Source organism: Odocoileus virginianus, chromosome 11 (genome assembly GCF_023699985.2).
Source record: "Odocoileus virginianus isolate 20LAN1187 ecotype Illinois chromosome 11, Ovbor_1.2, whole genome shotgun sequence".
NCBI classification, from domain to species: domain Eukaryota; kingdom Metazoa; phylum Chordata; class Mammalia; order Artiodactyla; family Cervidae; genus Odocoileus; species Odocoileus virginianus.
Window position 1 is genome coordinate 39,984,460 of NC_069684.1, and position 21,193 is coordinate 40,005,652.

General features: G+C 45.2%; 1 protein-coding gene across 1 annotated transcript; it reads right to left on the reverse strand.

Annotated features, from left to right (window-relative positions):
* Window positions 1–518: 518 nt before the first annotated feature.
* On the reverse strand, window positions 519–16,632 carry METTL13 (methyltransferase 13, eEF1A N-terminus and K55). Its single transcript, XM_020871952.2, has 8 exons — window positions 16,161–16,632; window positions 11,966–12,725; window positions 10,482–10,681; window positions 8,931–9,126; window positions 6,602–6,769; window positions 5,092–5,307; window positions 2,781–2,912; window positions 519–993 (listed from the first exon to the last, which is right to left on the reverse strand). The coding sequence occupies exons 1-8, from the start codon at window positions 16,311–16,313 to the stop codon at window positions 719–721; spliced, it is 2,100 nt and encodes a 699-aa protein (XP_020727611.1). The 5' UTR covers window positions 16,314–16,632; the 3' UTR covers window positions 519–718.
* Window positions 16,633–21,193: the final 4,561 nt, after the last annotated feature.

Below are 21,193 nucleotides of genomic sequence, written 5' to 3' on the forward strand. Positions count from 1 at the left end.
GAACTCTACTCCATGTTATGTGGCAGCCTGGAGGGGAGGCAAGTTTAGGAGAGAATGGATACCTGTATGTATATGGCTGAGTCCCTTTGCTGTCCACCTGAAACTATCACAACATTGTTAACTGGTTATACTCCAATATAAAATAAAAAGTTTAATTTAAAAAATTGAAAAAAAATAGAGGAGTGCATTACCAGATTTTTAAAACGTAGGAGCATGTCAGCGGCAGTTTCATCTCCAGGGAGACAAAGTAGATGCTCTCTTAAATCTGTCTCACATCTATAGGGAGGCTACCCTATTTATAGTCTTTGGCACAAAATGCTTTACTGTATATCTCAATTGAGATGGTTCCTATAGGACCAAGAAAGGGAAACAGCAAAGCAAAGCGGTAATCATGTGTGATGTCTCCAGTCCTAAGGAGCTCGGGACACACTTGTTAAGGCATCACGCCTGCTGGAGCTCCAGCAGGGAGCCTACTCAAGGACGTGGCACAGGAAGCAGAGGTGACCAACCCAAGCAGGACTGAAGAAGACAGCAGAGCAAAGGCTTTTTATTCTCCCAGACCTTCAGGCCACCTCACGAGCAGGAGGATGCACGCAGGTGAGTATGAAACTAAGAAGAATACGAGGCTTAATACACATTGTATTTCTTCAGTCTCTGGCAGGCCAGCAGCCTGAGGTCAGTCTGGCAGGAAGCTGAGAGGGCTGCCTGGTCCGGACACTCACACGATCTTCACAGTGTTGAGCATGTCTGACAGGACATATGTGTCATCCCAGCCCCTTCCGGGCTTCCTCAGGGTCTGCTCCAAGGCCCGGGCCATTTCCAGGAGCTCTGGTGTAGCGAGTTTGCGCTCAGAGTGCAGCTGACAGAATAAGATCTCATTGACTTCACCCTCGATTCGCCGGACATACAGGAGGGGGAACACCGCCTTGAGCCCGGCCAGCACTGAGTCCTTTAGCCCCAGGTCTCGGCACACGAGGTTGAGGATGAAGACACCTGCAGGGTGAGAAAGGAAGAGAATGACCGTGGTGCAGGGAACACAGGAGACAAGGTTCGGCTCTGAGGAATACAGCCATTCCTGATCCAGGGAGGCAGGCGGGGCAAGGGACACATCCATGGCAGCAGTGACTGTGCCGAGAACACACAGCATATGAAGGAAGAGAAGGAGCTAGGGGATGCGTGAACCACAAGAAGGTTTCAAGCTCATTTCTTGCTCTCTTGTGCTGCTAACAAATATGACCATTCTCCATGCCTCTGTTTCACAAAGAATTGCTTTGAGAAAGAAGAAATTAATACCGCCAAGTAATTAGTATCAATTTCAGAGAGAAATTATATTCCTGACATATATAACACATACCTTTATTTGTGACAATAAAGGTTCTAAATCAACTGTTTGCAAACCAAATCAAAACACCTGGGAGGTTGTGAACATACGGATTAACAGCTCCAGCTTTTAAGTCATAAAGACCTGGGTTGGAGACCTAAGTCTAATCATGTGTCACTCTGGCAAGTCTCTACCTCAGTTTCCTAATCTGAAAACAGGCGGCTCTGAAGATGAAAAAGCATACTGCCCAGTCCAGGACATGTGGGGTTGCTAGCATCACATGCTGGCAGGGATGTGAACTGCTATTAATACAACTGCTTTGTGACACTGTGTGTGATTGCATCTACAAACAGAATAAATGCATAATCTGTGATCCAACAATTACAACCCCACATCTATGCCCAATAGATCTGCACACACACTTCACCAAAAGGCATCTACCAGAATGTTAATGGCAGTTGCTGCTGCTAAGTCACTTCAGTCGTGTCCAACTCTGTGCAACCCCATAGATGGCAGCACACCAGGCTCCCCCATCCCTGGGATTCTCCAGGCAAGAACACTGGAGTGGGTTGCCATTTCCTTCTCCAATGCATGAAAGTGAAAAGTGAAAGTGAAGTCGCTCAGTCGTGTCTGACTCTTCGCGACCCCATGGACTGCAGCCTACCAGGCTCCTCCATCCATGGGATTTTCCAGGCAAGAGTACTGGTTAATGGCAGTACCTCCTATTAAATCCTCGGAAAAGAAAAAACCACAATGCCAACAGTGGAAGGGATAAACTAATCGCGGTAGTCACCCAGTGATACACCAGAACAATAAAAAGAAACGATGTCAATTGAACACCATGAGCGAACCTCACAAACATCATGTTGAGAGAAAGAAAAGAGAGAACATTCCATGTGGATAAAACTAAGCTGTGCTGATAGAAGTGAGGATGGTGGGCTTCCCTGGTGGCTCAGTGGATTAAGAATCTGCCTGCCAAAAAAAACAACAACAACAAAGAATCTGCCTGCCAATGCAAGGGACATGGGTTTGATCTCTGGTCCGTGAGGATCCCACACGCCGTGGAGCAACTAAGCCCCCGCGCCACGACCACTGAGCCTGTGCTGTAGAGCCCGTGCTCGACAACGCGAGAAGCCCCCGCAAGTGAAAAGCCCACGCGCCACAAAGAAGAGCAGCCCTCGTTCTCTGCGACGAGAGAAAGCCCAAGCAGCAACGAAGACCCGCAGCAGCCAAAAACAGGTCAATAAAACTATTAAAAAAGAAGTGAGGCTGGTGATTATCCCTGAGAGGAGGACAAGTTATTGAAAGGAGGTAAGAGGACTTGCAGGGGTGCTGGTAAACGGGTGTGTTCAATCAGGGGAAACCAATCAAGCTACACACTTACATGGATTTTTCATTAGCAAGAAAATCTTTCTAAAGGGCCCATCCCTTCTCCCTTGCCACCTTCTGTTCTTCATACCTTCAGGAGTCAAGATGCTTTTGACCTTCTGCAGGAAAAGCTGGGCCACAAATGCTGGGGGTGGACAGCTCATTCCCAGAGTTGGGTCCTTACTGTCCACATCGAACATTATGATGTCGTAGTGAGGCCGTGCTGGGAAAGAGAAGCAGACAAGTCTCTGGTTTTTGCTGGATAAAATAACATCATTCACATTCCTTCACATTTCCTCTGTGACCTGCGGTAGGCACAGGTGGCTAAGTCAACAGGAATGAGATGGAGGATGTGGTGCCTAAGGGCACCAAAGTCACAGTCCAGAGCAGTTACCTCAAAAGGGCTCTGCTGGGGGTGCCCGTGTCTAAGACGGTGCCATCATCTGACCTTCCTCTACATTTTAAAGCCCTTTCCACAGACATACATTCCTGGGGTCCACTCCAGCAGGATCATTACTCAGAGTCCATCTATACCAGTGATTTTCAACCCTGACAGGACACTACAGTCAAATGGGAAAATTCTAAATACTCAGAGAACCTGGGCTCCACTCCTGAACAACGGAATTAAAAACTCCTGGAGTGAAGAAGAACAGATGGGACAGGAAGTGAGAAGCCTCTGGTCCTTTTCTTAAGCTCCTCGGGTGATTTGAAATACAGTCAGAGATGAGAACCACTGATCTAGACAAAGCAGCTGCCTCTGCCTGTAAGGGTTGACCCAGCACATGGTATGTTTAACTTAACTCTGGAAACAGCATATGTTGCCTCCTAGGAGAAAAATGTTCTCAAATTAAAGTCAGCAAATCTTTTCTAGTTACTTGAACAATTATTGGCTCAAGAAAGAAGGGATTTGTTCAACGGGTGAGAAAGAACTGATGATGTATCTGTTCCACTCCTTACTAGAATGTTAGTTTTTGCAAGGGGTAGGCCTACAATATGAACAACTGGTTTTTAGCAAACTGAGACAGTGCTAATGATTATTTGATAATCAATATATATTTACTTAGGACTACAGCATGCCCATCACTGTTCATAGCACAGATTTGATTTTGGTTTCTTCAAGAGCAGAACATGTTGGCTCATCAAAGTTCAAGGACAACCATGGCCCCCATGTGTGGCACTGAGTCCTCCAACAACCTAAAAGGTTAGAGACAAAGGCCAGGGCTGTTCAAATCTGGTTTAGAGGTCCTAACAACAGCAGTACATCCTGGATTGAGTACCTACCACAAGCCTGGCACTGTTTTAAGTGCTTTCACATGTATTAGCTATCCTGGGTCTGGGCCCCAACACTGGCCCCAGCCTCAGAGAGCAAATCTGGGAAACTGATAAGAGTTCAGCTCACTTTGCAATTAAGGCAGCATCTGTCTATCCCAGTACCAAAATACTTACCCTGGGCATCCCGTTATGCCACACCCTTCCTAGAAAATGCTCTAACCCAGCGAGAACCAGAGCAACTATTATAGAATGAGCAGACTAGGAAGGGTGGATGGCCTGGACTCCCCAGGGTCACGCAGGACTGAACCAACCTAACTTCTCCTTATGGGGCTCACACTCTGCAAAACATCAGTCACCAGGAGCCTATACATTAAGGTGCAGAAGCATCAGCAGAGCTATTAGAACACATTAACATGCCTTTTGTCCAAGTCTGGGATACAAATTATTAGAGAAAAATGAAGCCTTAATCTCAGCAACAGCAGGGCTACTGGAATTCCCACTGGAATTCCCACCTGCATCAGGGTTTAACCTCAGCACTACTGACATTTGGACCAGTTCATTCTTTATCATCAGCAGCCATCCTGTGCGTTGTAGGATGTTTAGCAGCATCCTTGTTCTCCACTATTATGCCTATTAGGCCTGCCGACATTGCCAAACACCCCTGGGGCTTAGAACCACTCATCTACATGAATGATGTTTTACTCCATTTCTGGCTTCACCTAGAGCTGAAAGATTTATAGAACATATTTCCCAACACATAACCCCAACATTTCTTCCCCTTTACCTCACTCAGCTCCAGACACTGACTTTCTTGGGATGATGAGGTGGTGGCAAGGTCACAGGGTCCAAAGAGATTCAGAAGAGGAGCCCACTGATTTTTTAGCATGATGAGGGCAGGAAACAGTCTGTTTTACTTGTTGCCATAGTCTAACCCCTAACAGCGCTGAGCATATGATAGACATTCTATATTTACTGAATAAATATATCAACAAATGAGGGAACAAATGAACAGGTGAAAGACTAGGATGATGCTCATATCTCTTAGAGATGAATCCTACGGGTCCTTGCAGGCCTGACAACCTTGGATCAATCTTTCCTCAACACCCCTCCAAATTCTCCAACAGTAGTACCTTCTTCTTCTGCCAGGCTGGTTATAAAGTCCAGGCCATCTGCGATGTGGACCTTCATCCGGTCGCTCTGGCAAAAGCCGAACCACTGGGTGGCCACTTCCAACATAGAGGGGTCAATCTCCACAGCATGGATGCAGGACTTTGGGAAATGATCGTGGATAAAGAGAGGGAGGCTGCCCCCACCCAGGCCTACCACCAACAGTGCCAGTGGGGTCTCTGTAATAAAGAATAAAAGCATTATGTTACCATCTGCTCACTGTAAAGTTCTGCACCAGCCTTAGGGAGGACAAAAGAGACAGTTGGATTGTTCGCTGTGGCCAGAAGATACAAGATTTAGAGACTTGGCCTCCCTTGTCTCTTTCTAGAAATTCAGGAGTCAATTTAACATATGTAAACTCAACCCTGGCCTCATGATCCTTCCTTTACTAGTTCTAGAAGAGCAATCAGTATGTTATTATTATGGTTCCTTAAACATCGCAAAGCCCTCAGTTGACATTACAGCAATAATCCCCACCATCAGCATCATTAAACCCCTCTAGGAAACGGGAGGGACAATGGACAACACCTTGTCCATGATCACAGGGCATGAGGATGTGATGCCCTCTGTCCAGCTTTCAACTCAAAGGCCACAGCTACCTTTAATAAGACACATCCACCAAGTAAAGGAAATCCATCCAAGTTCCAGAAGTCACAGGAAAACAGAGGCCCAAACCCTACACTCAAGTTCAGAGAAACAGGGGATGAAAGAAGATATGAAACAAGAAAGAATCACCAAAGAGAAACCCTGAGGATTAAATGTAACAACTGAGAATCCAGGGACACACATCAGCACCAAGATAGATCACAAGTATAGGGTATTTCAACAGGACATACTCAGGGACTTTGGGGGGAAGACAGTTATAAGAGTGGACAGAAACAAATATTTTTGCTCCTGTGGTCAGAGCCTAATCTACTACCAGTGGTAAGGCTATGACTCTATTACCTATATTATAGATTTTTTTAAAAGCAGAAATTCAAGAAAGAATTACATCTGGCACTCAAATAATGCATCACTGAAAAGCCATAAATTTTCCTAAAGTACACAGGTATTTTTCTGGAAATGTGATTTTTTTAAATGTTCCATCTGGTTATAGGGGTATATGGATATGCAAAAATTCATCAAGGTGAACAACTTAAGATCTGTTCACTTTATAGATTTCACTGAAGATATTTTATACATTAATTTTTAAAACTGTAGTTAATTTTACACTAATTTTTAAATAAATGAATAGAAGAAAAAAATGTAGATATCAGCACATATGTCTGTTTCAAGATTACAATTTGAGTTTGTGGAAAAAGTTACTTGGATGTTCATGAATGATGCAGAAGACAGTTGGGAATAAGAAAGACATGAATATATGTGAATCTGTTGATCTGTAATCATGGTTCTTAAGCTGCAAAGCAGCCAACCCTGATGACATCTGTAATCTTACACATTTCCTACTGTGGAAGGCTGTGGCGATCTCCTCACCTAGAAGCAGCTCCGGGTTTTTCAGCAGCGCAAGGCCAGCAATCATGGCTTTGTGGTGTTCGCAGCACAGGTAACTCTTATCAATAGACTGCCCTGGGGCTGCAGGGAGGTCCTCTGGGGTATCAGCAGGCCGATGCTTCTTCCTGTCCTTTTTCCGTTTCTTCTGGGCTAGATCAGAGACAGAGACAAATGAGATTGTGTGTGAAGTATGCCACTCCTTGGAAAGTAAGGCACACGAGCAGCAGTGTGCTGCAGCTGGCTGACTGGGACTCAGGAACCAACGGTGAGATATGCAGGCGTTCTGTGAACTGGGTGACGTGTTGGTAGCTTAAAATCTGGCGGTGGTGGCCATTTTCATGCACAGAAATTAGCAAACAGTACAATTTGTGGCTTTTCTTCCCCAAAGAGTTGGTGGTCCAACATGTAACATGTGCCTGGGTGTCAGAAAAGGGAAGTGGCAAAGAAAACACCCAAAGACTGAGAACACTGGGAATACTTGAGTGAGGGGTGCCAGTACTTCTTTAAGAAACATAAAGCCGCTCACAGGAGAGTTTCTTCATGAGTTTTTTTACGCGAAAAGGAACTTAAAGTTACCAATTACTGCCTCTGTGCCAGTTATCATACCAGGACTTTTACTCCTGTAGCTTTTATAACAACCCTCTTATTCCAATTCTCAGCAGACAGAAAATCTGGCAGTGCAGCTAGGATTTGAATGTGGGACTACCTGTCTCCAACACCTATGATCTTTCAACTGTATCACACAGATGGTAATGCACACCACCCCAGTGGACAAGGATATTACAAATGTTCACAGAAGGGCAATCCTACAGAAAATCCTACAAAAGCTCCCTTTACATTTCCTCTCCCTACTCTCTCAACTGCACCAGGACAGAGTGAGCAGCTGGTTTTGCCATTTTCCTAGGGACCAGCTGCACTCCACAGCAGCATTGGGCAGTAATGTATGAGGGGCAGCCTGATTTAACATAACAATCAGAAAGGTTAAATCACTTTTTAACACATTCTCCTTCTTCTCACCAATACTCCTGTAGGAAAATCATTCCCATGAGAATTAAGTGCTGGTAAGAAGACTAGGATCTTCTAGACAACAGTTGGGGGGGGCGGGGGGCGGGGGGGACTTGAAACCCAAATTGGAGGGGAATATCTTCTTAGAAGCAATTTTACTGATTTATTTGTGAGACGAAGCTGAAGCAACCTGTGCCTCAAGTGACCCAATGACAGCTCAGGAACCCAGCAAACACGGGTGCACTTGACCGGGGACACGGCTCAAGAGAAAACTGTCCTGCAGAGAGCCACCTGACTCTGAGCTCTGGGCAAACCCAGGACCTCATGAGGTTCTGAACTCTCTCTTTTCACTCTCCTTCCAGATGGCCTTGCCAACAGGACAGCAAAGGAAACTTCCAAGAATCAGAAAATCCAACTTCAGATTCCAAGCCTGAGTCTCTGGGCCTCCAAAGGGAAGTCATACTGGAGAGATGGAGGGGAGGCGCATTCACTTTTACTCTATACATCTGATTTGTGAACTGATTACAATAAGCAAGTATTGCTTTTGAAGTACAAATATATACACCGGAGCAAACGGCAGGTGAAACAAATGACTGTTTTCCCCCTTAGGGGGTGTTTCTGAGCAGCACCTGGGAGACCACTTAAAAGGGATCCTAGAGAACATGGTCTGGATCTACCCCATCCAAGCCTGTAACCCTGGCTACCTGTGTGTATTTACATTTAAATATAAGTTCATTGGAAATAAATAAGATTAAACGTGCAGCTCTTTAGTCATACCAGCCATGTTCCTAATGCTCAGCGTCCACACTGCACAGCTCACTGGGTATTAAATATTTCCTTCACTGCAGAAAGTTCTATTGGACAGCACTGGACTAGGTGACGTCTAGGGCACCCACCACCTCTACAATCCTCTAAACCAGGTGCTAGGAGGTGGCTGTAAGGAGGAGAGCAGGCCTACCGAATTAATATACAGACGCATATGGAGCAACTTATAAAATAGGTGGTCTCTGAACTCCAGGCATTAAGGCGAGGATCACATTTATTAGGTAAACCACCACAAACTGCTCCTTATCATTTTAAAGCCAGGCTTTGCTCAAGAAGAGAAGATCGACCTCCCTTCTGTTCATCACCACTCACACCCTAAGAGCCCTGAAGATAAGAGGATGACCCACGGAGCCATGTGCCTCTGGTCACAGATATCCAGGTCTGTCCTACAACTCCGCCAAGCTCCCAAGTCTTTCTGGCCACCCCACGTTTTCCATATCACATCCACAGGGACACCGCCACCGCGTCCACGATGCCTCACCTCTGTGAGACACATCCTGCAGCAGCCTGGCTTCTGACTGCACCACGTTCCTGTTGCTGAGGAAGATGAGCCGCCGGAAGTAGTGCTTGTCATCTCCCTGCACATCCTCGATGACGTAGTCGCCGCTCAAGGGGCTGCGGTCTTGGTGCTGAACGATCCGGACCCCAATGTCCCCACCCACAGACAGGAAGGGCACCTGAAGGAACAGCAGAGCTGTGGTCAAAATGCCAGTTTTCCTTTGAGAAAGATGAAAGTCTAATCCCTTGCCTTTGTGTCTCTGTGAGGAATCCCCACACCAAGGTCCTGTGTAGCAACGACTCCAAAGATTCGCCACTCTGTCAAAGTACTTTTCTGGGGCATTTGACTAGATCTCAAAAAGCTTAATCCATCTTTTCAAAAACCAACAGAATAAAGATTCCCCAAACCATAGTGAAATGCAGTTGGTTCTCCACAAGAAAAACAGGAGTTTCTCAAGAGTAATTCCTAAAAGGACTTTCAAGAGTCCAAGACAATGAAAGTGAGAAGCAATCCTGCAGAGGGGCCAGAACCGTGAGAGAAGGAATGTGAGCTGGGATAAAGGTACCAAAATCCCTGGGCAAAGCAACCTCTCCAAATTTGAAGAAATTTTTCCCTTCCCCCAGTGAGTCTCATCTTTTTCCTGCATTTTACTAAACAGGAAAAAAACAAATGAGGAAAAAAAATACATTTCCCCCTAAACTTTTCCATTCCTTTCCCAATCTCCACACTTAATTCTTTTTAAAGACTTAGAAGAATATTTAATCATCATGAGGAACTCTGAACTTTGAGAGAAAACTCACAAAAGAACCTTCCCACAAGCTCTGGCTCTCTCTAATGACACTAACCCCAGCCCTCAGGAAGCATCGCAGACTCACTATCTGTCAGAGCCACAGGCTGAGAGCCCAGGGGACGGGCTTCTTCCCAGGTCTGTTACTAGAGCACCGCGACTCCGGGTGGGCTGTCTTTCCCATCTACCAAGAGGGATAAACTTTTTCTATAAAGTCCTTGCAGTAAAGTCAATCATACTGTCTTATGACCAGAATAGCACAAGACTGACAGTGTCAACTGATAATACCATATCACCATGTTGGCAAAAACCTTCAGTTTCCTTCCTAGTGAAACATCAAACCCACAGAGTTAGTATTCTGAAAATGAAGGTGAGCTCTTTTGGCCCTTTCCCATTCTCCTCCACACAGTGATGGTTCTAAGAAGCAAAATGGCCAAGGAAATCCTGTGCAAAGTGCATTAGGAGTAATCCACAGTGTGAGGAGCTGAAGGTGGAGACTTCCTTCATGCTGTCCAAGAGGCTCTGCAGACAAATGCTACTATGGGTCTCAATAAAGGCAATCACTCACCTTCCGCTCACTGCCTGGGACATAATTTCTACCCATTTAGCTCTCAGCTGCTGATATGCCCTCCAGAAACAGTCTAAGGTCACAGACCCTAGTCCTAGCTTCTTCCAAGACAAGCTCTGTCTTCCTGTTAATATGACTTCTCCAGAGACCCTGAAAGCTGCTACCCAAGCCTTCTTACCTGCAGCTGGGCAGGCATCCCAGCTGGGGCCAGCTCCATAACTCTGGCCGACAGCTCGGCCTGGATGCTGTCCATGCCTTCATACTGCTGACCTCGGTGAAGGGCCACTGTGATCAGCCTCCTGAAGCCAGCACTGGCTGCCAGCTGTTTCCGGCCCTCCTCCATGCCAAATAGCCACTCGGTCTCCCGACCCTGGGGGACTGGAAAGAGGCATTTGTTGACAGGGAGTCCTAGGAAATGTTCAAGCCCACAACCAACATGCCCCACGTGGCAGAGAGCCAGCCCCTGTCCAGGCCATCCCTTCCAACTGTGACCTACTGAGGGGCTATCAATTCCCTAATGCACAAGGCCCACTGCCAGGAGACCCATGGCAGGACCCAGTGTGGGAAAAAAGTGTGGGTGTGTAAGGAGAGGGAGGCAAGTACCAAGTGTAAGAAAAATAGTAATAATGCTAACATTTCTTACATGCCAGGCATGATTCCAAACAGTTTACAAACAGAAACTAATCAAATCTTCACAACAGCCCAAGATGCAGGAAGCATTATTACTATTTCCATTTTATAAATGAGAAAATTAAGACACAGAAGTTCCTGTATTTGCCCAAGTTCACACAGCTAGTAACTGGCAAAGCTAGGACTCAAACCCAGGCAGTCAGCCCCAGAATCCATGCTCACATCCACTGTGCTATTTGTGCTAGGTGGACAGTTAGGATAAGGGAATACTTGGAAAAATGGATTCCATGTTAGGGAACCAATTACCAGCATGACGTATCAATACTTCACATTTGTCTAGAATATTCTACTTGTGAAAGCATTTCCTCATACTATCTCTGTTGATCATTACTAAGGTGAACCTGGTATCATTTACTCCTTTCAATAACAACACTAACGTCTGTAAAACTTATCATGTGCCAGGCACTATTCTAAGAACTTTTACACTTCTCACAACTACAGAAGACAGTTACGACCTCACTTTATGGAGGAGAAAACTGAGGCACAGAAAGAACACTGACTTGTCCAGTAGCATCCCGAAGGGACTGAGCCAGGAATGGAAACCAGCCTGGTCCCAGAGCTCCCTTTTTCAGCTGCTACTCTGTCCTGTTTGCATAAACTGGGGAGAAGCATAGACTTCCCCAGGTCATGCTGCTCACAGGCTACAAGGCTTCTTGCTTCTACTACTCTGTTACAAAGTAACATCTCTACAACAGCTTGACCTGCCTAAATGTATCTGTATTACTTCTCCCTACTACAGACCAACCCCATTCTCACACTTGATCAGACCTTTGCCATGGAAGATGGGAAGACATAAACCTCAGATTCAAGCAGGCAGCTCCCCCTTCCTTATGCCGTGGCCAGTCTGACCTCTCAAAGTACCGCCCCCTTGCAAGATCAAGCCAGCCAAGGCATACCCATCCACCAAATCCCCAGATCCAGCCCCTGTAAGCCAGCCCCCTTCAGGAAAGAGAGGGAGCAATCCCAACTCACTGATGAAAATGGCAAAATGATTGTCCCGCGATGGTTTCACAGTGGGGCTGTCCACCACGTGGAGGGTGTAGCGTGGCTCCCCCGTGTCCCCATTGCACAAGTCCAGGGACACACTCCCCAGCCCGGCCTTGTGGTACAGCTGGCTGCACAGCCAGGCATATTGCTGCCGCTCCCGCACCGCCTCGGCCAACCGCTCGGCACTCTCCAGCCGCACAGGCTTGCCCTGCTCCTGAGCACACAGCTCAAAGATCTGAAGGGCAGAGCCAGTGACTGGCCTGAACTTGGTCATGATGAAGGCAAAGACAGGCAGGGAGAACCGAGGCTCTGCTTCCAACAGCTGGTCCTGGCTGCTGGCCACCTGGTGCACCCTCACCATCCACCCCTCCCGAGAGAAGTGACCCACTGCTTTCTTTAGGACGTGAGCCTGAGCCAAGGAGATGCAGAGGTAGCGACCGCCCACCTGCAGGACACGGCCAACCTCAGCCAGCATCCTGTCCACCTGCTGCAGGGTCTTCTCCTCCTCATCTGTCAGGACAGCATCCAGGGTGCCCTTGTCCAACACCACCTGGAACGAGGCATCTGGGAACTCCATCTGTGTCATGTCCATCTTCAAGAAGCTCATCCTGGGCCGTCGGCTGGCATTGCGCTCCTTCATTTGCTTGATGACGACCTCGCTAATGTCAATATTCACTATATCCTGATAGCCCACATCATACAGCTGCTCACTTAGCTCTGAGTTACCACACCCAACCACTAGCACCTAGGGAGAAAAAAAAAACAAGATGCAGGTGATCAAGGCAAAGGAATGAGAATGCCATCACAGAGTTGATTCTAGGCTCTATCGGAACTCATTAGTAACAAATCACATTTAGCTATAACAATGCAAGTTACACAGGACCCGACTAACCAGGCTTGTTCTTTTCTCTGAAACAAGCTTTTATTAATAAAGTGCAGGAACAAACTAACCATGGTTGTTCTTTTCTCTGAATCAAACATTTACTACTCAAGAATTGATAGAAAGTCACAGAAACCAAATACAGTAGTTATGACTGAAATCTCCTATTTGTTTTACTGTTGAAAATATAACTTACAAAACAGAAAGAGACTCACAGACTTAGAGAAGGTACTTATGGTTGCAAAGGGGAAGGATGGGGGCAAGGAATAATTTGAGAGTTTGCAATGAACATGTATACACTGCTATACTGAAAATGGATAACCAACAAGAAACTACTGTATGAAACTACATGAACTCTTCTCAATGCTGTGTGGCAACCTGGATGACAGGGGACTTTGGGGAATGGATAACGTATATGCATGGCTGAGTCCTCTTTGCTTCACCTGAAACTACTGCAAAACTGTTAAATCGCCTAGGTGGCAAGAATACACAGAAGAACCATACAAAAAAGATCCTCATGACCCAGATAACCACAATGGTGTGATCACTCACCTAGAGCCAGACATCCTGGAATGTGAAGTCAAGTGGGCCTTAGGAAGCATCACTATGATGCTAAGTGATGAACCAACTCCACAAAGCTAGTGGAGGTGATGGAATTCGAGCTGAACTATTTCAAATCCTAAAAGATGATCCTGTGAAAGTGCCGCACTCAATATGACAGCAAATTTGGAAAACTAAGTAGTGGCCACAGGACTGGAAAAAGTCAGTTTTCATTCCAATCCCAAAGAAGGGCAATGCCAAAGAATGTTCAGACTACCGCACAATTGCACTCATCTCACACACTAGCAAAGTAATGCTCAAAATTATCCAAGCCAAGCTTCAACAGTACATGAACCGTGAACTTCCAGATGATCAAGCTGGATTTAGAAAAAGCAGAGGAACCAGAGATCAAATTCCCAATATCCGTTGGACCACAGAAAAAAGCAAGAGCATTCCAGAAAATATCTACTTGGGTCTTATTGACTACAGCAAAGCCTTTGACAGTGTGGTGGTGGCAGAGTCGCTCAGTTGTGTCCGACTCTTTGCAACCCCATGGACTGTAGCCCACCAGGCTCCTCTGTCCATGGAATTTTCCAGGCAAGAGTACTGGAGTGGGCTGCCATTTCCTTCTCCAGGGCATCTTCCCGACCCAAGGATCAAACCTGGGTCTCCCACATTGTAGACAGATGCTTTACCGTCTGAGCCACCAGGGAAGTCCTTTGACAGTGTAGATCACAACAAACAATGGAAAATTCTTCAAGAGATGGGAACACTAGACCATCTTACCTACTTTGTGAGAAATCTGTATGCAGGTCAAGAAGCAACTGTTAGAACCACACATGGAACAACAGACTGGTTCCAAATTGGGAAAGGAATACGTCAAAGTTGTATATTGTCACCCTGCTTATTTAACTTATATGCAGAGTACATCATGAGAAATGCCGGGCTAGATGAAGCACAAGCTGGAATCAAGACTGCCAGGAGAAGTATCAAAAACCTCAGATATGCAGATGACACTACCCTTATGGCAGAAAGTGAAGAGGAACTGAAGAGCCTCTTGATAAAAGTGAAAGAGGAGAGTGAAAAAGTTGGCTTAAAGCTCAACATTCAGAAAACTAAGATCATGGCATCCAGTCCCATTACTTCATGGTAAATAGATGGGGAAACAATGGAGACAGTGACAGATTTTATTTTGGGCTCCAAAATCACTGCAGATGATGACTGCAGCCATGAAATTAAAAGATGTTTGCTCCTTGGAAGAAAAGCTATGACCAACCTAGACAGCATATTAAAAAGCAGAGACATTACTTTATCAACAAAGGTCCATCTAGTCAAAGCTAGTGGTTTTTCCAGTAGTCATGTATGGATGTGAGACTTGGACTATAAAGAAAGCTGAGCACCAAAGAATTGATAGTTTTCAGCTGCGGTGTTGGAGAAGACTCTTGAGAGTCCTTGGATTGCAAGGAGATCAAACTAGTCAATCCTAAAGGAAATCAGTCCTGAATATTCATTGGAAGGACTGATGCTGAAGCTGAAACTCCAATACTTTGGACACCTGATGTGAAGAAATGACTCACTGGAAAAGACCCTGATGCTGGGAAAGATTGAAGGCAGAAGGAGAAGGGGACAACAGAAGATGAGATGGTTGGATGGCATCACCGACTTGATGAACATGAATTTGAGCAAGCTCTGGGAGTTGGTGATGAACAGGGAAGCCTGGCATGCTGCAGTCCTAAGGGTTGCAAAAAGTTGGGCACAACTGAGCGACTGAACTGAATTGAACTGAACCCCAATACAAAAAGTTAAAAAAAAAAAAAAATCTAGGTCTGGCATAATCCTATTCCACTCATGCCTTGGGTTCCAACTCATGATATTCTGCTATTTCCTGAAGACAAACTTAAAACACAAGTTGTTGCCCCCCTCTCTACAGAGCAATCTCCCAATTTTGATCCTTCAAAATTCTGCCCCATCTCTGGAAAAGCATGGTACAATTGCATAAGCTTTTAAGCTAGGTAGGCCTAAGTCTAAATCCCCACATGACCATTTGCTACATTTATGATCTTGGGCAAGAAACTGGCTCTCAGAGCCTCAGTTTCCGCATCTGTAGAATTCGTGTATCACTCACCTTGAAATTTATTATGAGAACTCAGTGACTACACACACACACACACACACACACACACACACACACACGCAGCACTCAGCATAAAGTCTGGCTCTTAGAGTTTCTTCCTTGAATGTTCGTTTTCTACCCTCTTCCTTCCTTCCTTCCAGTACAACCCCATCTCTGTCCAACCTATTACTGTACTTATCACTTCTGGAATGTGCCCAGGGTTTATATATCAACGCATTTGCCGCTAAAGGGATGAGCACAGAGCCTTAAAGTGTGGGCTCACAACAACTATTTGGTAACAGATTAATTTATCAGTAAAGCCACGGATTCTACCAGTTCCCCGGGCATTCACAGTGACAGAAAAGCACACTTTGTTCACTAGGAGGAGCTACCTAGGTTGCACTACTTAATAATTCATTCTTCCTGTGAGGTTACTAATTCAAGAATGATCTGGGGGTGGAAGCTGTTATCTGAAAACCTGTAGAAGGGTATTTTGTAATTACCTTTTAGCCGGAATGTTGCATGAAATCCTGAAAATACCGGCCCACTTAGGGCCCCCCACGCCTGTCACGGTCTACGAAATGCAGGATTTCTGTTTTCAGTTCCTACTTTCCAGAGCACACACCGGGCTGCCAGGCCGCGCTTACCTTTTCCCTGGGCTTGATGTATTTGTGCAGCACCCCGCACAGTTCCAGGTAGGTTCCATACCACTCAAAAGCTTTCTTTCCTCGCTGCTGGAAGAACTTCTCCCAATAGTCAACGGAGCCAAACTCCTTAGCGCTTTTAGGTAAGAGATTCATATTCCCACTACCCGAGCTGCGTCTTCAAGATTCCTGCTCCCTGTGTGTTACCATCCGAGGGGCTTCCCCACACGTTGACTGGGACAGCGCTGCGGGAATTCTTTCCACGGACAAACAGCCTCATTTACTTGTTTCCAACTCAAAATCCAAAGGGATGATCCTTACACGCCCACCGCACCCGCGAGACACTGACCCTAATAAACGTTTACCCCTTGATCCACGCCCAGTGCCCCGACCCACGTGGGGAGCCCCTCACACTTTTTCAGAGTTCGGTTTCAGAACCGGCTATCATATCCGGGTGCGGGGCTTCGCGATTGGTCGGTTGCCCAGACCATCCCAGCAGCTCATTGGTCAGTGATTTTCGTTCCTGACACCTAAGTGGCTGCAAAGACCTCGCCTCACACCGGCGACTTGGTCGCTGGCTCCTCGCGTTTATTTACGTGAGCCGGAACGGGGCGGGGCCTCGGGCCGGAGGCGGGGAGAAAGCCGGGCTGTCCCAGTGAGCGCCGCCCGGGGGCAGCCTTCTCAGCTCTGGACGTTCCGGCCTTGGGAGAGAGCCCCGCCCGAGCTCGGAGCTCCTGACCTCGGTCGGTGTTGCGTCTGTGAACTCTCTAATCTAGAGCCACCCAGGGCTGAGCGCCGCTGGCGGGGCGCACCCTGGAGTAGGGGCCCTCCGAGAGGAGAAATCTGTAGTTTAGAAGGAAGGGGCCTGTGCCGATTCACCAGGTCTATTTCCCAAGAATTTGCATTTCTAACCAGTTCCCTGGCGATTCCAACGATATGATACCCAGGGACCACACTTTGAGAACTGCTGGTAAGAAATGAGGTAAAATGGATGTTTCCAACTCCACAATTTTAAGAGAGTATCTAAAAGCCCTCTATGAGAACCTGAAAAAACATGTATTTTCATGTACCACTTGCTGAGTTCACATTATTTCTTCTCTACTTAAGGCGAACTGGAAGGAGGCTTGTCTTAGGTAAGCCTCAGAGGCTTCAGCTACGGCAGCATGCAGGGTTCCTAAGGGGTGTGACGTCAGTTCTTTCAAAGAGCACTTACTGAGAGCAGAGGACACTGTTCTTGAATTCTTCCCCAATACCAAAGTAACAAAACAACATAGCCTCTGCCTTCTCCCCTCAAGTATTGATTCAACATTTTAATGGTGTAATATGAGCTCATCACTGTGGTGAAAGCTAAGGATGCAGTAGTAAGCAAGACAACGGTATGGAAGAATACATCAAACAGTTACAAAAAAGAAAATGTAATGAGGATCTGAGGATAAGTGCTGTGAAGGAGAAGTGTAAGTGTCCACGAAAGTAGATCTCTTTCGAAATGTCTTTATTTAGGGGGTGACTAGAGAAGGCTTTCCTAAGGAAGGGACAAAAAGATTTTAAAAGATTTTGTAACCTTACTGCTTTGGTAAATATTGCACACCTAAACTTGTTCCAGTAGTATCAGGATGACATAGGAAAGAACCAAGAAGTATTCTCAACCGCTGGAAGTCTCTTCAGGAACCTTTGGCTGCTTCTTTGCCCTCTGTCTCTATTGTCCTTTCATATAAGGAAATAATATTGGAAAAGGTCTTAAGAAGTGATTTCGACCACAGCCCAAGCTCCAGCCCCTTATTTCATGCCCTAAAAATACAATTAATTTTTGCATTGTGTCTAAGACCAAGAGGGGAAGTAACTCACCTATCTCCATCTGTGTGCCTGCTCCCTTCTTTAAGCTTAGGAAAGCAGTAACAACCAAAGCACTTTAAACTAAAACATGTAGGGAAGTTTCCTAAAAGTGTTTGGATGACTAATGCAGAAATACTTTAGATGTAACACTAAACTCTGTCTTTTTAAATACCCATAAGTAAAACATTTCTTTCAAATTTTGCCAATGAAATGTAATTAGTAGGTGTGTTGTCATTAGTATCATTAATTAATTTAAGCCAATTAGATATTAAAATATTTTGTTTTATTAGGATCCTCTGAGTGGTTACCAGTATGTATGATTTCTTTAAATTGAAGTATAGATGTACAACATTATATGTTACAGGTATAAAATACCATGATTCACAACTTTTTAAAGTTATATTCCATTCATGGTTAGTGTAAAATATTGGCTATATTGCACAATATATCTTTGTAGCTTATTTATTTAGTTAGTTTTTAATTTGGGCTGCACTGAATCTTCATTGATGTGTACGGGTTTTCTCTAGTTGCAGTAAGTGGGGGCTACTCTCTAGTTGTGATGCACGAGTTTCTTTTTGTGGTGGCTTCTGTTGTTGCAGAGCGTGGGCTCTAAGGCCTGTGGGCCTCGGTAGTTGCAGTTTACAGGCTCTAGGGCACGGGCTCCATAGTCAGGGTACACGGACTTACTTCCCCTTGGCATGTGGCATCATCCCAGAGCAGGGATTGAACCTGTGGCCCCTGCATTAGCAGGCAGATTCTTAACCACTGGACTGCCAGGCAAATCCATGGTACCTTATTTTATACCTAGTATTTTGTACCTTTTAATCCTGTACTGCTATTTTGCCCCTTTTTCCTCCCTCTCCCCATCCTCTCCCCACTGGTAACTAGTTCTCTACATCTCTGAATCTACTTTTTTATTATAGTCTTTAGTTTATTGTACCTTTTAGATTTCACATATAAGTTATACCATATAGCATTTGTCTTGCTCTGTGATTTATTTCAGTTAGCATAATGCCCTCCAAGTCCATCTACATTGCTTCAAATGGCAATATTCCACTGCCCTTTTCATGACTGAGTAGTATTCCATCCATGTGTATGTGTGTGTGTGTGTGTGTGTGTGCGTGTGTGTGTGTGTACTACATCTTCTTTATGCATTCATCTGTTAATAGATACTTAGGTTGCTTCCATATCTTGGCAATTGTAAATAATGTTGCTATGAACATTGGAGTGCATATATCTTTTCAAACCAGTATGATTTAAAATGTAAACTGAGCTTAGATAGAGACATTCAATATTGTGAGTTTTTTCCCCTAAAAATATAAATCCAGACCTCTGAATGTGTAATTTGCAGTTAGTCTTACTTAATTGAAACAGAAGGTTTTTTGGTAATAACATTCAATTGATTGTTGCAAAATGAGGAATAGATAATTAAAATCACTTCTGACAATTTAGGGGGCAGAGGATGGGAGAGAGCTTGTGGTAGGCAGAATAATGTCCCTCCGAAGATGTTCATGTTCTAATTCCCCAATGTGAATATGGTAGGTTACATGGCAAAGGGTAAGCTAATCAGCTCACATTAAAATAGAGACTAGTGTAGTTTATCCAGATGAGCCCAGTGTAATCACAAGAGTCTTTAAAGGTGGAAGAAGTGGAACAGGGAGGCAGAACCAGATAGGTGGTAGCAAGAGGAGAAGGACTGGCTTAGTGTGGCTAGCTTTGATGATGGGGGAGGAGGACCATGAGTCAAAGTAAGTGCCTCTAGAAGCTGCAGAAGTCAAGGAAAAGGATTCTTTTCTAGAGTCTTTGAGGGAGCACAGCCCTGTGGAGACCTTGATTTTAGTCCATACTTTCAGGCTGCTGACCTCCTGAACAATAAGGTAATACATTTGTATTGTTTAAGTTACTAAGTTTTTGGTAATTTGCTACAGTAGCAACAGAAAAAGAACAGAGCATAAACATGAGAGGAAGTGTGTGGTTGGGCAGGTTACAGTGGAAGGGGAGCAGCAGAAGATAAAGCTAGAAACCAAAGTGAAGGTCAGGTTTTGAGAAGAATAGAATTCTTTTGTTCCAAGCATTTGGACTGAACTTGTCCTGCCACAAGAAGCCAATGGAGAACCAGGTTTGTTACAGTTCAAAAGAAGTGATAATATGAGAGATGTTCTTACGAAGAACGAAAGCATTTTGATGACTAATTATATATATAGGGTATAAAAGACTGTGGAAACAGTGGAAACAGTGACAGACCTTATTTTGGGGGGCTCCAGAATCACTGCAGATGGTGACTGCAGCCATGGAATTAAAAGACGCTTACTCCTTGGAAGGAAAGTTACGACCAACCTAGACAGCATATTAAAAAGTAGAGACATTACTTTGCCAACAAAGGTCTGTCTAGTCAAGGCTATGGTTTTTCCAGTAGTCATGTATGGATGTGAGAGTTGGGCTATAAAGAAAGCTAAGTGCCAAAGAATTGATGCTCTTGAACTGTGGTGTTGGAGAAGATTCTTGAGAGCCCCTTGGACTGCAAGGAGATCTATCCGGTACATCCTAAAGGAAATCAGTCCTGAATATTCTTTGGAAGGACTGATGTTGAAGCTGAAACTCCAATATTTTGGCCACCTGATGCGAAGAGCTGACTCATTTGAAAAGACCCTGATGCTTGGAAAGATTGAGGACAGGAGGAGAAGGGGATGACAGAGGATGAGATGGTTGGATGGCATCACCAACTCAATGAACACAAGTTTGAGTAAACTCTGGGAGTTGGTGATGGATAGGAAGGTCTGGTGTGCTGCAGTACATGGGGTCACAAAGAGTCGGACACGACTGAGCGACTGAACTGAACTGATAAAAAGACTGAGGGACTCAAAGTGGTTTTCACCCAGGCCTCTGGATGACTGGGGAAGTCATCTATAGAAACAGGGCCTGTTTCTTTCTATGTGTAGAACTGTTGCTACAAGGAATTTAGAGGTCACCACACTAGTAAAACCCAGAGCCAGAGCTAAAAGCCAGTCTCCTCATCCTGCATGCCTATTCCAGGGCTCATGCCCTTCTCAAATTCTGTCAGTGGTATCCAATTGGAGTTAGAGGTCCAAAACATGAAAAGGCTTCATGAATGGGATATAAAACTGTTTAAAAGGAATTTCTCCTTGGTGGACAGGGAGTGTCTCATATAATGCTGGAAACTACTTTACACTGGAAATCTCCTT